Genomic DNA, 15,443 nt, shown 5'->3' with positions numbered 1-15,443 from the left:
AGCAGTGAGGGGAAAGTTGACAATAATGAAATGATTTAAATTTCTATGTATAAACTAAGATTTAAATTCCCAAGCAATAAAAAACATCCATAATGGGTAGTTTTAGCTCAGTCTTCCTAAAGTTCCTAAATTGTGTTCAACTTGTTGCTAACTTAGCTTGTCGCTAACTTAGCTTGGATTGTCATTATTAGTGAAGTTTTGTTTGTTTTTCTTTAAATTAAGTATCAGCACCTTTTTTAAATGGTGTTTGTGAAGGATTTCCCAGATGTACAACAAACTATTGGACCCATCAAGTTAGCTATTTGCTAATGGCTAGGCTAATCATATCAATCAGTAGGGATTTTCAGAGCTGTTTACCTAAAAACCTCTGCTTAAAGTTGCAAGTTTTAAAAAACAAAAACAAACTCAAAGTTATCAGCATGAGTACAGAGTACAGCAACGCCATGTAACATTGTGAAAAGCATTTGATGTCTCACTTTTACCAAAACAAATGAGAAATCATGCAAAAAAGGATATTTGAAAATCACTTTCCCCTTCTTACACTTTGCTACATGTTTGGATTTTTGGAGAGACCTGGGGTTTGTGAACTTGTAAGACATACACTGTACACTCAGAAAAAAAAAGTGCCAAATTATCCAAACAAAACTAAATATATGTCATTCCACTGTGTTTTTTAAAGGTCTCCTGACTGCCGAATGTAGGTGTGTTCCCGGCTAATATCAACAGTCTAGCCGGTGAACATATCACAGAGGGACAGGGGTAAATGGTGTGTGTGATAGCATGTAGCATTCTCAACCGCTGCTGAGGAATGTGAGCAAGGAATTTACTGCACCTACCGGGGATGCTTCTGCTCCATGTGTTTTTCAGCTTTGAAAGGACTGAAACTCGATCCCCCCACTGATATTGCTGAATTATGAACATGGAGAAGAGTTTTGGAAGTTATATAAATTGGACAAGTGCTACTTGGATTTTAGACTTAACTTCAAAGGCTTAAAGTGCAACCAAGAAGACCAAAACACATTTTATCACAAATATTTGTTTAAAGGTAGTTATGAGTGTGCATGGCAAAGTAATTTAAGTATATCTAGTCTTACATAAGAGCGTTTTCATGTCCAAAGGAAAATCATACGTGGATGACAGTTGAAACTGAACCATACAGTCTTCGCATACTGGGCTCAGGGCCTGCATGTTGTCATCTACTTACACTGATGACAATATTAAACTTCTGTCATATGTAATTTTGCGTAACTGTTCACAGTCCCACTTGAAAAATGAAGATAAACATTGACAAATGTGCGCCTTATTGTTGGTTTACAGCTGCTCATGCCGCAGACAGAGTAAAAGATGTGCAAGTCTGATCCTCAAATAGAATTTGCTTAACTGTCCTGTTTATGCTGCCCTCATGAAGGCCCACTTTGCACTGAGATCCATTTGAAAAGAACAGGATCGGCTTCATAACATAGAGCATACTTTTGTGGTTTTGCTGGTTATTAGAAACCATGTAATTACACCCATAAATCTACAGAACCCCCTGATAAAACATGGATTATTATTTGCTGACACGATTTTTAGTCATACCACAAGAGCCACGAGAATCAAGCACCTCATGTAGAAAATATGAGAGCATACTTGAACTGCCTCACACAGACTGCAGTTACACCAGATGAAATCTCACTAGAAAATGTAACGACCAGCTTTGCTGATAGTCTTTCAAGTGCAATAATTTTCATATCCCAAAGTGCTGCTGCTGCTTCTGCTCTGCAGGTTTTTCTTTGCAGAGAAGTGATTGGACAGCGCGAGGGCCAATAGGTGGGGGAGTAGGCAGGTTATTTGAACTCCTCTCACAGCTCAGCTAAACCAGACAACATCATCTAACTTTTCAAACATTTTTCTCAAGTAAGAGTCTGTCGCCATCTGTTCCCTCGGGCAGCAAAAGAAGAGCGAGGGACACCTTCTAAACCTTTTTATTTTTACAGCAAATTTATCAAGAATGGGAATCTACTACATGCATCTGGGAGTCTGCTGATGCACCTGTTGATTGAGGGGAAACGCTGCGTGTTTAAGAATGGACAAAGTTGCTGCGATGAAGTCTGATACTGTGCTTCATTTGGACGACAGCAGAACTGAGGAGAGGAGCAGACTGAACTGCACAGACTTATCTCAGACGAGTTTAACAGACGGACAGAACACAGACCTACTACGATGCCAGGAGACCACTGAAAACAGCTCCGCCTTAAAGTACAGAAGATCTGGGTATGACTTTTATGTCTGGGTTGGGAGTTTTTGATAGCATTTTTTAATGGTATGATCAAAAATGAAACAGGCTGATTATGAATCGTAATTTTATAGTCAAATTCTTGACTGTCCGTGACTGAAGGACAATACAAAACTAATTTAGTCATAGACAGTCAGATCAAAATGTACCACAAGAATCAACTGCATGAAACTGAATTACTTACAAATCTCTGAAGAGAGAAAGAAGGAGCAGATCAAACCTGTTTTACTTCTAGTTTGATTAATCAGTGTAACAGTCTGAACAGAGAAGACTGTACTGATTATTCTAGTTGACTTCTAACCCCCTTAGGTCCCATCTGAGTGGGGTCAAAGTTCGCCACAAGAGACAGGTGCTGCAGGACATGGCTCGGCCACTGAAACATTGGCTGTACAAGCACCGGGACAATCCCTACCCCACAAAGACAGAGAAGGTCCTTCTGGCTCTGGGCTCACATATGACACTAGTGCAGGTGAAACCAGCTCACATAAAAAAAAAAAAAGCTGTGTGTTTTTGTGAGCCACTTATTTTCTTAAAACAAGTGGTGTGTGTTCAGGTTTCCAACTGGTTTGCAAATGCCAGACGAAGGCTGAAGAATACAGTGAGGCAGCCAGATCTAAGCTGGGCCCTGAGGATCAAACTGTACAATAAATACATCCAGGGAAACGCTGAGAGGCTGAGTGTGTGCAGTGATGACACAGACTCAGATGGTAAGGACCTTTAATGGCATCAGTGGCTCATTATTTCTTTTCTTTAGTAGTAATTATCAAGAAATGTAGGTATTTTACTTTGCCCACTAAAACTTCTTCATTAATGAGTTTGTAAAATGTAACCAGTCACAGTTTTGTTTCCTTTTCTGCTGATGAAGAGTGTAACCCACAGACTCATATCAGCCAGTCAAACTTTGGAAGGTCGTCTTCCCACAAGAGTGCGTTTGAGAAACAGGGCAGCGTCCTTGCCATTGCGGAGTGCGCCAACAGTGATGACAACACGTCTCCACCATCCAAGTACAAGAGCAGCTTACTGAATCGCTATCTGAACGACACCCTGCGGCACATGATGGCCGCAAAGGCTGATGGCATCAGCTCGGCCCACACGAGGAGAAGCCACTCTGAGTCGTTTAGCTCCAACGAATGTGATCGAGATGTTGTCTCACCGGCTTCGTCCTATGAAACAGAGGCCAACTTCATCTACCACATGGGTGAGGCATGTTCGATTTTGTTTTACACAATACTTAGACAACAAAACTAAGTTGTCTTCTTGTTCTGGTGCTGGGCCCTCAATGTGTGAATACAAACAAGTTAAGCCATCACCACAGAAAATGGTACATGAAGATGAATGAAAACATCCCCTGTCCAAGAAATCATAAAAGCATCTTTCTCGTTAATTGGAGATTAATGCTGAGTGCGAGGCACGCTGACAGTTTAACTACCCTGTTTCCCCCTCAGTTCCGTTTTAACACACCACAGTGTATAGTAAAGTAAGAACAGAACGAACAGAAACTTCCACTTGGCTCGTCAGGGCTCCCTGACATTTATAAATCTCTGGCATTCCACTGAAAGTCAGAAGCTCTGCAAGATTCAATCGTACCTCTTACAGCAAAACTGGGAGGGAGTTTGACACCCGGGTGCCCTTTCAAACCTATAGGGAGCACTGGACTCTGACAAGCTTCAAATCCGTGAAAGTACGGCAGCCAAAGCCTCTGCAAACATTACTAATAAAGACTCACGCAGACGTTGAAATCCCTCATTTTAAAATTGGATAGGGCTCGTGCTGGCTGCCACTGAGAACCGCAAATATCATTTCCATATACTAGAATGTGCCATTTGTTCCGCTTCAGCTTCTAGCCATGGTGGAAATGTACAGTCCGGTCTCAAGGACAATTACAGAATGTCTGAGACTTTATTCCTCCCAGGGTGAGAAGTGGAGACCTCAGCCAAGAGTAGAAATGGAGCAGTCAGTAAAACACTGTAGCACGACTGTAAGAGCTGCCACTCATGTGTGAGACAACTCGGCAAAATCACTAATATTCATTTGGCTTGTCTCATCAGTGTTTGAGGGTGTAGCTTATTTGTTCCATCTCATGTGTGTTTTGGCAGTCAGCTTCCCCCGAAGTGTTACTTTCCTACTCACAATCAAGCTAATATAGTGCAGTGCATTTAAAAAAGTTGTGAAAACATTTTGGACTCCAGCTTTAGCCTTTAGCTCTAAAGTTTCACTCTAAAATTAAACGGGACGTGCTTAGTTATTCTGAAACTAATTTCCTGGCAAAAAAAAATGGTTCCAATTTGACAAGAGTTATTCATTGGATATTTTCATAGTCTATGACAAGGAATAGTTCATACGGGAGACTCCGCTTAACCGTGAACTGGTTACTTAATGGGAGGAAAATTCATAATCTAAGCAGGAAGCTATTAAAATTAACAATGATATCCTTTCCTGTATGAACAATGTTGCCTTGTTCAAACTATTTAATAAAGAAAGTATCATTTTACAAATATTTGAACTAATATAAATAAAGCAACTTTAATGCAAAGCTTCTCATTTCCATAATTTACTTTTAGTGACACTTAGACAAAGGAAACGTTTAAGTCTGCACACTACATGTTAAGCTAGTGAAGCAGCCAGTTAGCGTTGCTTACTTGGTAACAGACCTTACTCACCAACACTTTTAAGGTTTTCTTACCATTTTATTTACATATATTTGTTCAGCAAGTGAAAAAAATATATTTTTTTTGTTTGTATATTTGTTTGTTTGTTCTGTTGGTTTGTTTTGGCGGGTTTTTTAAAGTATGCTAGGCTAAAGCCACGTCTTGGTTAGAAAATCTTGTTTTTAGTCTTAAATCTTGTCTTTATTTGAGTATGAAAAACAAAATAAAAGTATTGAGTTTCAATTTTAGTAAAAGTGAAAAACAACAGGAGGAGTCCAAACTAGCTAGGCTAGCTAGTACCTCTCTTTCCAGCTTTCATTGCAGGTGCGAGATATGCGTGGGGTCTTGCATATATAATTGATATGTCCATTAGGACCTTGTTTCCACATATTAATTAATTTATTCAATTTTTTGACAGTTTTATCGCAAAAAAACTTTGAACGTTTGCATTGGATTTTGTAGAGTCCACTGACTGTCAGGAAGTTGGAAAAATAAACTACTTGCTTGAAAGTGTTAAAAGTGAAATGGGTTAGTACCTTAGATAACCAACAACAGTAGGGATTTTTTTAGGACAGCTAATTGTATAACATACATTATATATTATACAATATTTCACATGTCTTTTGACAAGATGTTTCAGGCCAGTCTCACATATTTCTCACCATACATTATTGGTATCGTTTCTGGTTCAGTTATGCTTCCAATGCATAAAATCCAGAAAAGTGAATTTCTTGCTGTTGATTTCCACCAGTCTCTAAAGAGTTCTGGTATGTATTTACATTTGGAAACTAGGATATTGTGATAAGAAATGGTTGATGTGAGATTTAAATGCTAAACTATAGGTTGCCTTTTTGCATTACTGAATTCAGTTTTTGAGTTGTAGGTGTAGTTTATCTTGTACTTTTCTAATAAAGAATGGAGCGGGCCTTGTCCCAGACAGCAGTTGTACATTAAACTGCTCGCTTAAATCTCAGCTTGCAATCCAAGCATGTAATATCCATACATTTTCTAACATGTGGTCATGTTTGATGTTATCTGACAAATGAAAAACCATGGGCACACACATCTGATCCCTAACTCATCTGCTTTTAATACTGTTGAATTTAGTTTACGGACAGTAAAGTGGTGTCAGTTTTCTTTTCTATTTCCTGAAATGTTGAACTAATTCTTTTAACGTATCCTATACTCAAATACTTAAAAGTGATACTAATTTTGGTGATTTTTGGGTTGTTCGTGATGCTATCACTTGCTCTGTGGTGTTGAAATGTTTGTGTAGGTTTTTGATATATTACTACTGGTCATATCAAGGCTGTTTTCAACCCAATATGGCTCCTTGGTGGAGGTGAAATGGAAAGTCAAGCTGCCAGAATTATGACAGTCACTAACACCATTAACACGTTATACTCTGCCCGGGAGACAACTAAAGCAGTCACTAAACCTAAAGTGATTTACTAATAAGTGATGCCACTTCACTGGTGTTACAAGATATCAGTCCCACAGGCCATAAAAGTCAAACGGAGGAGTGTATTATGCTGATTTTCCTTTTTGCAGTATAGGAATGTTGACACCATATACCATGGTACTCACATCGAGTTTAGTATTTCCCTTAAAAAGGCAGGAGAGCTATAAAGGTGACCAGAATGGTGTTTTATTGGATGTGGAGCAGTGAAAAACAAATCTGGACGAACGCCTCACTGCGTTTTCCACCCGTCACATTGCATGCAGGCAGAGTGGGGAGTCTCTAGGTAAATACATATCCGCTCTGAGGAGAAAATGGTTTGTTGATACCAATGACACGCCCAAGAGACTTACTCAAGTCACTGAATATGGACCAAACATTTAAATCCACTCATGTTCATTACAAGAGGGCTTCGGGGGGGGGGGCAGCTTAAAATGCTTAATTTGAAGTTTCACACAACTCCATTTACTCACGTTCCCATTTAAAGCTGTCTATTCAATTTCAGCCTTAAAACAGCTAAACTTGCTCTTTTCAGATATACGATTCTCCCTACCAACACCCAAAAAAAACCCAGCCAAAGCCAAAGTGTGAAAACAATCTCGAAAACACAGTTAATGTTGAGATGTAGCGAGTTGTGCAGTGGACTGCTGAAGGCTGCTTTATGATAATAGAGCTGCAGTTTATTTCTTTTACACTTTGCTTTTCATCACTAAATCAATATAACATATTGACTAATGAGCTCTGGATGTGCTGTTAGGTGGATATGGTTACAAAGAACACTTTGCCGTTTTCTCTGCTTCCAGATTTTATGCTGAGCGAAGACAACCATCTGCTTGCTTTAGCTTCAGATTTGATGTAAAACATGACTGTAATTATTGTTTTTCTCATCAAACTTGCAATGAAAAAAGCAAATAAGACAATCTGACCAGATGTGGGGCTACTTTTCATTTGAAAACAAGTCAATTAGGGCAACTTCGCATTGGATTTTCACTTCAAAATGTAAAATAAACATATATTTTAGCAATTCAACTCAATGAAACAACAGAAGAGCAGTGAGCAGATTCATTGCCCCTTGTAAAATGTAGTTGTTACCGATTCCCTCAACAAATTTGAAACTCACCAGAGGTAAAACAATGTTTTTTCTTTGTAATAAATACATCAGAGGTACATAACTGCTTTCTTGGCAGGGACATGTTGTAGTTAAAAAATGCTGAGAGACGTTCAGTAGTGAAAAAAAACCCAAAAACATAACAGTGATTTACTATCAGTAAGAAGTTGCTTTTGGCTCCAGCCAGCGTAAAGAAAGCAGAGACTGGTATATTTTGGGGCTGTTAGCACTGAAAGACAGTGTTTCAGCAGTAGGCCTCTAATTTCCCCGTCCATTGCTCTCTGAAGAAAAATCAACTTTGACCGCCGTCTATCTGCTCCAATGAAATAAGGCTATATTCCAAAGCTGAAATGGAAAGTGTGTTCTGCAAACACTGCGCGTGCGGCACAGACCACAAACAGAAATTGTACAGGCGGTGTAATATTACTCCAAAGTCTCGTTTTTTTCTCTTCTCTTTTCGTTAAATACACAGATTGTTTCTTCTCTGGGCTTTATGTAAACACACAACACATCATTCATCCACAGTTACAGCAGAGTTGTCCACCATTTGTAAGACTCATCACTGACTTTATCATAGATCAACTTAAACTGAACAGAGTTAACTTCTTATTTTAGGTTCATACCTGGTTCACCATCCATCCATCCATCCATATTAAACCAGTGATCTTACACTGTTGAGGCATGATCTTTGCCCATGAATATGTGCCAGTGTTCAGACCTCAACAGAGACATAATCTCTCATGAGTTCATAGATATTTCCTTACATACATGCTGCAAGCTAAAAACATGTCCATTTCATACAGTAAGGTTAACATTAAGGTTCTGTTTGCATTTTCACTTTTGTCAAATAAAGAGAGTCACATTTGGGGAATCTTTTTCTTCTCTTTCTGCAGACACAGTGGAATATACTTCAGCTAAAAGTGGCAGGTAGGTATGATTATTCATAGCTTAGTCCGCTATCAAATCAGTTGTTTGAATTTATAAAATTGAATGTAACACTACAGGTGCTTCTAACCTCACCTGGCAGCTGTTGCTGAAACTGAACTCTCTTTCATCCAAATTATTCTGTCTTTGTGTGAGGACAAGATATTCCGGAAAATCAACTTCTACTCATTGAGCTGTGTCTCCTTAAAGTCTTCACAGATGCCAGCAGCAGGACTGGGGCCCTCAAAGACAAGATGCCCAAGGCTGGAGGGAGATCCACGCCGCTGTGGCTCTCACCAGCTTGGCCCAGGGTCAGAGCTCCGAGGTAGATCAGAGAAGCGCCCCTGTGCCCAGCGCAGCCACGGGGCAGAGCTGTGCCAGAGAGCCCTTCTCCATATCCAGGACGGCTTTCACAGACAAGATGCGTGTTGCCAGACCTGTGTCGGCCCTGAGGCCGACCACGGGAGCCACCCTCACAAGCCGCATCATCCAGAAATCCTCTCATATTTCTGAGGTTCAGACTGTCAAAGTTGCCCTTGCAAACAGTGGGTAATCATTAAACACTAACATCTTTTTCTATTTAGGAATACCAGATGCTGAGGTGTTGCAATATACACTACGTACAGCCTCTCAGACTAACATTTTGTAATGCTGCCAAACTTCTAACATTGTAATTTTGTAAAATCCAAACACTAACCTAAGGAAGTTGAATATGAAAGTGAATGTTTCTCTATGTTCTTAATGTCCTTCAATGTTGCAGTAAGTTATATTAACTTCCAGGAGACTGGATCATCATCCAATGACAAAGCAGCTATTTGAATAAAGCTAATGTGAAATCGTCTTTCGCTTGAACTCATTGCCTTGCACTGGCTGAGCTGTATTTAGTGGTGTAGCAGTTTTCGTGTGTGCACACATATACACGTCTGTTTTAGCTTTCCAGATTGCAGTTTGCAATGTGGGAATAAGGATGGCACACAGAGCTGAGGCGTGGGCAGAGTTCTTCTGGGCGTCGAGGTTAGAAGAAATCATTTTGCAAAAGGACTCACAGGGACAGCTGAGTACAAGTAGATTTTTACATTTGATGAATAATATATGAAAAAAGTGCCAAAATCAGCAGAGGATCAAATGGGAATTGGTTGAATTTGACTGGAGAGCGTTCTACTTTCCTCTCACTAAAGATCCCATGTGTATTGGAATAGTAAGTTAAAGCTGCACTCCAGCTGTAGGTAGAAAACTTTTTGCCTTGACAAGAACTCTGATGGCCCTAAAATGACCTATGAATATGCTAATTTGGCTCCCATCCAGAGTTCTTCCCAAGAAGCTAAGCTAATCATGGCTGCATACCAGTGGAACTATGAGCATGTTAATCTTTTCATTTAAAAAAATGCGCGTTGGCCAGCTCCCAGCTTGCTTTTGCTGTCTTCTCCAACTAGCCGGTGCTAACATCTCCCTTTGCTAGCACTAGCTTCTCATTTCATTGGTTCCAGCAACGTTGTACAGGAAACACACAGCTGTCTTACCTCAGCTTCCTGAGTTTGTACGTGGTTCTCTGCAACAGAAATCTATCAATGCAATGGGAGGGGATTTGCTCCTGATATTACTTGCCTTGTAGACATACTGATAGGGTTAGAAACTTGATTTTTAGCAATGGGAGGGGGGGGGGGGGGGGGGTCAATAGATGTGCTTTCTGTCAAAAGAACAAAATCTTGTTTTTCTGAATTGAAACAGAACACATAATTAGAGCATGTGAAACACACACAAGTGTTTTGATAGATTTTTCCCATAAATGCAAAGTATCGGAGAGCCATAAAATTCAAATAAGAAATCAAGACAATGAGTTCATCCTTCTGGTGACAGACTCCACTTCCATCATCCTGACACCAAAGTCCAGCCTGTACGTGCACAGAGACTTCTACAATACACGATTAACCGGCGGTTTCCACGTGTCCTGCTTTTTGACATTGTGAGCGAGGAACATTTTCAGTCTTGCATGTACGACAGTGGAGTCATCAACAAAGTATTCTGGATGGAGCGCCTCGCCTCGCCTCAGTTTCCACCGTTCTCCTGCTTTTGATTAGCCCAACTTTTACACAGAAAATAAACTGAATGCAGATGGTAATTAAGGACAGGCCGGAGACAAGTGACAGCATCTTCAGGTTGTCATTTATTTTCAAGTTTGAGACAATTCAAACATCGATTGACCAGAATTCAAGCAAATGTTTCTTAAGGTTAAGGCAAATTTCAATTTGACATGTGTGACTGCATAAGAGTCAAAGAAAAACAGCGGAAGCAACAGGAGGAAAGGGTCTGAATGCTTTTTCAGAAGAAAACAGAGACGCTACATTAAATCCATAATATACTGAAGACACAAAAGAGGAAAATATTGGGGAATGTCCTCACTCTATGAATGAGAAATGACATAAAGCATAAAAAAAGAAGCACACCAAACAGAAACAAATAGCATAACACGGTCAGGATGATTACCACAAGTGTTGCCAGAGAACAAGCTCCAGAAAGCAAATGGGCATCGTTTATTGCAAAAGCTTCTGATACTGTAAACCTGGTAGAGCCCACCCACATAACGCATGCAAAGACCAGTGTGGTTGGAGAGAAAAAGAAAAGATATACGAGGCAAAGGCCAATAATATTGTTTGTTTTGCATATTTCCATGTTGTCAGCAATAAAAACATGAGAGCAGCTAACTGAAAATGATAAACTATGAAAAAAAAGAACAAAAATCAACAACGTTTAGGTTAAACTGTAACTGGGCTCCACCAGGAAAATGCCTTCTTTGGAAGCATGCACAGTGTTCTGGTGTGCAATGCAATGATAACCCTTCATTAGGTGTTAAGTGGACGCTCATGCACTCGGCGTTAGTTCTGCCGCCATCCAAGGAGTTGGCTGTGTGTTTAACAAAGCTACAGCTCACTTGTGTAGAGGAACAGTTTGTACTTTGCAGCTACATTAAAGGTCGACATTTGCAGCCAATAAAGCATACATACGGACCGAGCCTGTAATAAAAAGACCGAGCAGGCTTCAATATCAATTAGAATTCATTAGTTTGAATTAAATTTGAAAGGCTATCTTCTGTAACCTACAAATCGGTTCAGATTGTAGGCACTATGCTAGTAACCTGATGTCTGAATGTACAACTGAATCACTGCTGCCAATACAGAAATTCAAACCAGACACGTACTCACTATACATACGTATACTCGGCATGTTTTAGTTCATTTAAAACACTATACCTCCTGAGAAAAGAGGTGACTTCTGTGTGAATTCCTTTTTTTTTTTCTTTTCATTCATTATTCAAACAGAGATTAGTGACACATGAGTGTTGACGGTTGAAGAGTAATTGTGCAAACTGCAAAGTACGTTCAAACAACAGAGCAACTCCAGCAACGAACTTCTCTTTTTAAAAATAAACACTTGTCCACTTCCACCTCTCTTTTTCTCTAGTCCTCTCTCGTCTGTGGTCCGTAGTCATTACGATCAGGTTGTTTTTTTTTTTTTTATGTCTTGGCCAGTTTCAGGGTATGGAACAGTACCCTCCGCACGCTCTGCCTCTGGCCTGCTCCTGGTCCCCAAGCTGGATCCTCTGGCCCTGGTTATCGCTCTCCCAGAGTCCCGGAGTCTGGAGGATCTTCTCTACCAGCTCCTCAAAGGCACACTGGACGCCGTCTTTAGTCTTCGCACTGGCCTCTGAACAAAGGGAGGATTTGTGGGATCAGTAAAAGAAAGAGCTCAAAATGTTAAGGATGCACAGCTGCACATCAGGTTTTAAGTCCAAGACACCCGTCATGTGTTGACAAACATGACATAAAGTATGAAATGACTTCATTTAATGGGATGAAGACATCTCAACAGCAGATTTAATCTTCGACATCTTCTTGCCCGGCCTCTTTCGAAAGCCCTTAATTTAGCTCCTCTAAAATGGAAACTCCACAGAAATGTTAACCTAATTTCCCAGAGACGGCCTGCAGCGCAGATGAGAATCAGGACCACGTGCAGATATGGATTTTATAAATGAAAAAAACCCACCAGATTTTTATCGTAACGCACTTCTGGAGTGGCTGCATCTTTCAGTGCGGACACAAAAGCCAAACAGCCACTAACCACGCACAACCTTCTTAATGATGCCTAGGCCTGTTCCAAGTGCGCAATCACAGTTACTTTTAAGCACAATATGGGACGTTTTAATGGCTTTAAGATCCACCTCATGGCTCTGTTGTGTCTGACCACGTCTGCTTCACCGGTACTCACCGATAAAGAGCATAGAGTGTTTCCTGGCGAACTTCAGCCCCTCGTTTCTGTCTACCTCGCGATCATCCTGGGAAAAAAAAACGACCAGGTGGTGAAACATTGCGAAGCGGCAAAATGCACAGCAGCAACTCTGAGAGGTCATTGTGGCGCAGCATTTCTTCTTCGGAAGAGACACAATAATGTCGTCAGTCCGCTGTCAGTGTGCCCAGCCACTAGAGCCAGGAAAAAGATCTGTAAATGTGACTCACCATGTCGATTTTGTTCCCGACCAGCATCTTCACAATGTCGTTGCGTGTCGAGTAGGTCTCCAGCTCGTTCAGCCAGTTTTCGAGCTTCGTAAATGTGTCACGCTTTGTGACATCATACACTAACAAAGGAAAGGGATAGAAGCGGTTAGAATCAGCGTACAAAACTGCTACACGGAAATGATGTAGCTTTAAAAGTATAAGCTGCTTACCGAGTATGACCCCCTGTGCGCCGCGATAGTAGCTGGGTGTTAGAGTGCGAAACCTTTCCTGTCCAGCTGTGTCCTACAAAGATAAACAACAAAATGTTGCACAATACCAAACACACGTGCAATCTTTAGGACTTTTTGACCACATTACAAATGAGAAACACACTAAACTGATCTGAAACTTGAGCGCTCAGGGCTTAGTTTATGGAATCGTGGTGTATGGCAGCATTTTACTCTTTGTCCCTTATTATTATTTTTTTTAAAGTCAGCTTCATCCTGCATTTCTGGCTGGACAATGTCGCCATCTTGTGGATAAAGTCCTTAACTTCACCATGTTTTTCCTGACATGTACAAAGTAAGGAATGACATCAACACTTACCCAAATAGCAAGCTTTGCTTTGTTTCCTTCTATTGAGAGTGTCTTTACTTTGAAGTCCACACCTGATGAGCCATGAGACACAGATGAGAGAAATGGCTTTCAATAACAAGCCCCTAGTTATCATTATCATTTCTTTTTTCAATTAGTCTGTTTAAATGAGTGTTTTTGAGTGCAGAACCTATTGTGGCCGACTGCTCTGGATCAAAAGTATCGTCTGTGAACCTCAGGAGGAGGCTGTTGGGGGATAGAAGATAACATGGTAATGAGCAGGGAAGGCAGTACAGTAGGCTATTGTTAGTTGGCAAAAAGCTTTAGCAACCTGTTTCCTGCCAGGAGGATCACAGGATCACATAACAACAACAACTGCAATACAGCTCTGAGGCTGTGCAGGTGCAGCATCGTTCCTTGCGTCTAAACTACGTTATTTAGGGCAAAACATAACGCGGAAAAAAAAAAAAAGTTTAACAGCTGCGTGAAAGGTCCCCGTTACAAAGCCACCAAAATACCAGCTTGTTAGCAGCTTTAAATGGACATAAACTGGTAGAAAAGAACAACCACATTACCAATTAGCAGCAGCTGCAGCGAGGAATAAACTTACATAACAAGAAAAAATGTCAACATTCACAACGGGCTAGCTTGTCAGCTCGCTTCGAGCAGAGACAAACCTGGACTTTCCGACTCCACTTTCGCCAATTATCAACAGTTTCAGAGTTGTCAACACGTCTTCATCCATATTACTACGACGGGTAGTTTGACCTCCACCTGGAGACGCTCTGAGCGATCAATTTTAGAATAGTTTGAGGGCAGCAGGCGGCTATCGGCTTCGGTGACAGCCTGCTGTTCGCGCAACTTCCGCTCAGTCTGCGACGTGTGACGTCACGGAGGCTTGCGACGGCTGAAAATAATAAAAAAATATTGAATATTGTTTTTTTCTTTTAATGTTTGTGCTTAAATTTGACAGTTATGTTGTTATATGATGACTAGCAAAAATAAAATAAAATGTTTAACATATAGTATGATACACAAAGTGAAAAACTATTGAAATGGAAGCTATAAATGCTAAAGAAACTATTTTGAAAATTAAGTTTTGTTTGTAGCAGCGTTCATGCTACATAGTGTTGGGAGCATTAACCCTGTAATCATTTTCAGAAGTATCTCCATGTATTATGAGTCTGCTTTGGCAGACTGCATCAATCCTCAAGGGCACTTTCAGTGACATTCATGTGTCCCCAACCATGACAAGGAATCACCTGAGGATTAAACGGTGAGAACCCCAGAACTTTATACTCAGGAAATATGATGGAAATTACTGAACCTTATTGGACTACACCCCCTGTCCCTTAATAGGCTCCTTAATTGAGCCCTTCCTCAAACCCCTGAGAGGGCCTACAGTGCAAACTCCCAGCTCAAGAGAGAGTACAAAGGAGTCAGCAGTGTTCTAAATACTGCTTTCTGTGAACATCTACTGTTCTTTCTACTGTCTGAGAAAAGGAGCAGCTCTCCAGATTTAACATTTGCAATAGTTTCCCATCAGAAACCCAAGTTTTTTATGGCTATGGCTAGATGCCGCACGGACTGCATAGAGTGGCCCCTTCGGATCTGTTTTGAGATGACGGGTTGTTTTATTGGATCCCATCCCTGGCGGTTCCTGTTCACCCCGGTTCTTGTCTCGACAGGTCTGGGGAGCGGATTTTATTGTCTCAAGGACAGGACGTCTAATAAAACCGAGGAGCAGTTCGCACCCGTTGACGAAGCAGCCAAGTTGGAGAGGAAATACATCCAAGAAATTTTTCCCAGAAATAACTCCATGTTTTCAAGTTTCAGGCTAAGCACAGATGGAAACTATGCCACTTTCATAACTACAAGCAAAAGGAACATTCTGAATGTTGGGTAATTTCACAACATCCTAGATTTGGACTTCAAAATTAGAAGA

General features: G+C 40.6%; 2 protein-coding genes across 2 annotated transcripts; one reads left to right on the top strand and one right to left on the bottom strand.

The window, feature by feature from the left end:
• Positions 1–1,979: 1,979 nt before the first annotated feature.
• Positions 1,980–6,973, top strand: LOC140268223 (homeobox protein Mohawk-like). The gene is made up of 5 exons (XM_072362991.1): positions 1,980–2,253; positions 2,585–2,744; positions 2,829–2,982; positions 3,141–3,473; positions 6,918–6,973. Exons 1-5 carry the CDS (start codon positions 2,066–2,068, stop codon positions 6,971–6,973), a joined length of 891 nt encoding a protein of 296 aa, XP_072219092.1. The 5' UTR covers positions 1,980–2,065.
• A 3,582-nt stretch (positions 6,974–10,555) lies between these two features.
• Positions 10,556–14,370, bottom strand: LOC140268701 (ras-related protein Rab-18-B). Its single transcript, XM_072363661.1, has 7 exons — positions 14,176–14,370; positions 13,689–13,744; positions 13,511–13,572; positions 13,135–13,207; positions 12,926–13,044; positions 12,678–12,744; positions 10,556–12,116 (listed from the first exon to the last, which is right to left on the bottom strand). Exons 1-7 carry the CDS (start codon positions 14,241–14,243, stop codon positions 11,944–11,946), a joined length of 618 nt encoding a protein of 205 aa, XP_072219762.1. The 5' UTR covers positions 14,244–14,370; the 3' UTR covers positions 10,556–11,943.
• Positions 14,371–15,443: the final 1,073 nt, after the last annotated feature.

Source organism: Leuresthes tenuis, unplaced genomic scaffold (assembly GCF_036924035.1).
Source record: "Leuresthes tenuis unplaced genomic scaffold, fLeuTen1.0.hap1 SCAF_14, whole genome shotgun sequence".
Classification (NCBI taxonomy): Eukaryota; Metazoa; Chordata; class Actinopteri; order Atheriniformes; family Atherinopsidae; genus Leuresthes; species Leuresthes tenuis.
Note: the sequence above shows the minus strand (reverse complement) of the source record. Positions and strands in the feature narration are given on the sequence as shown.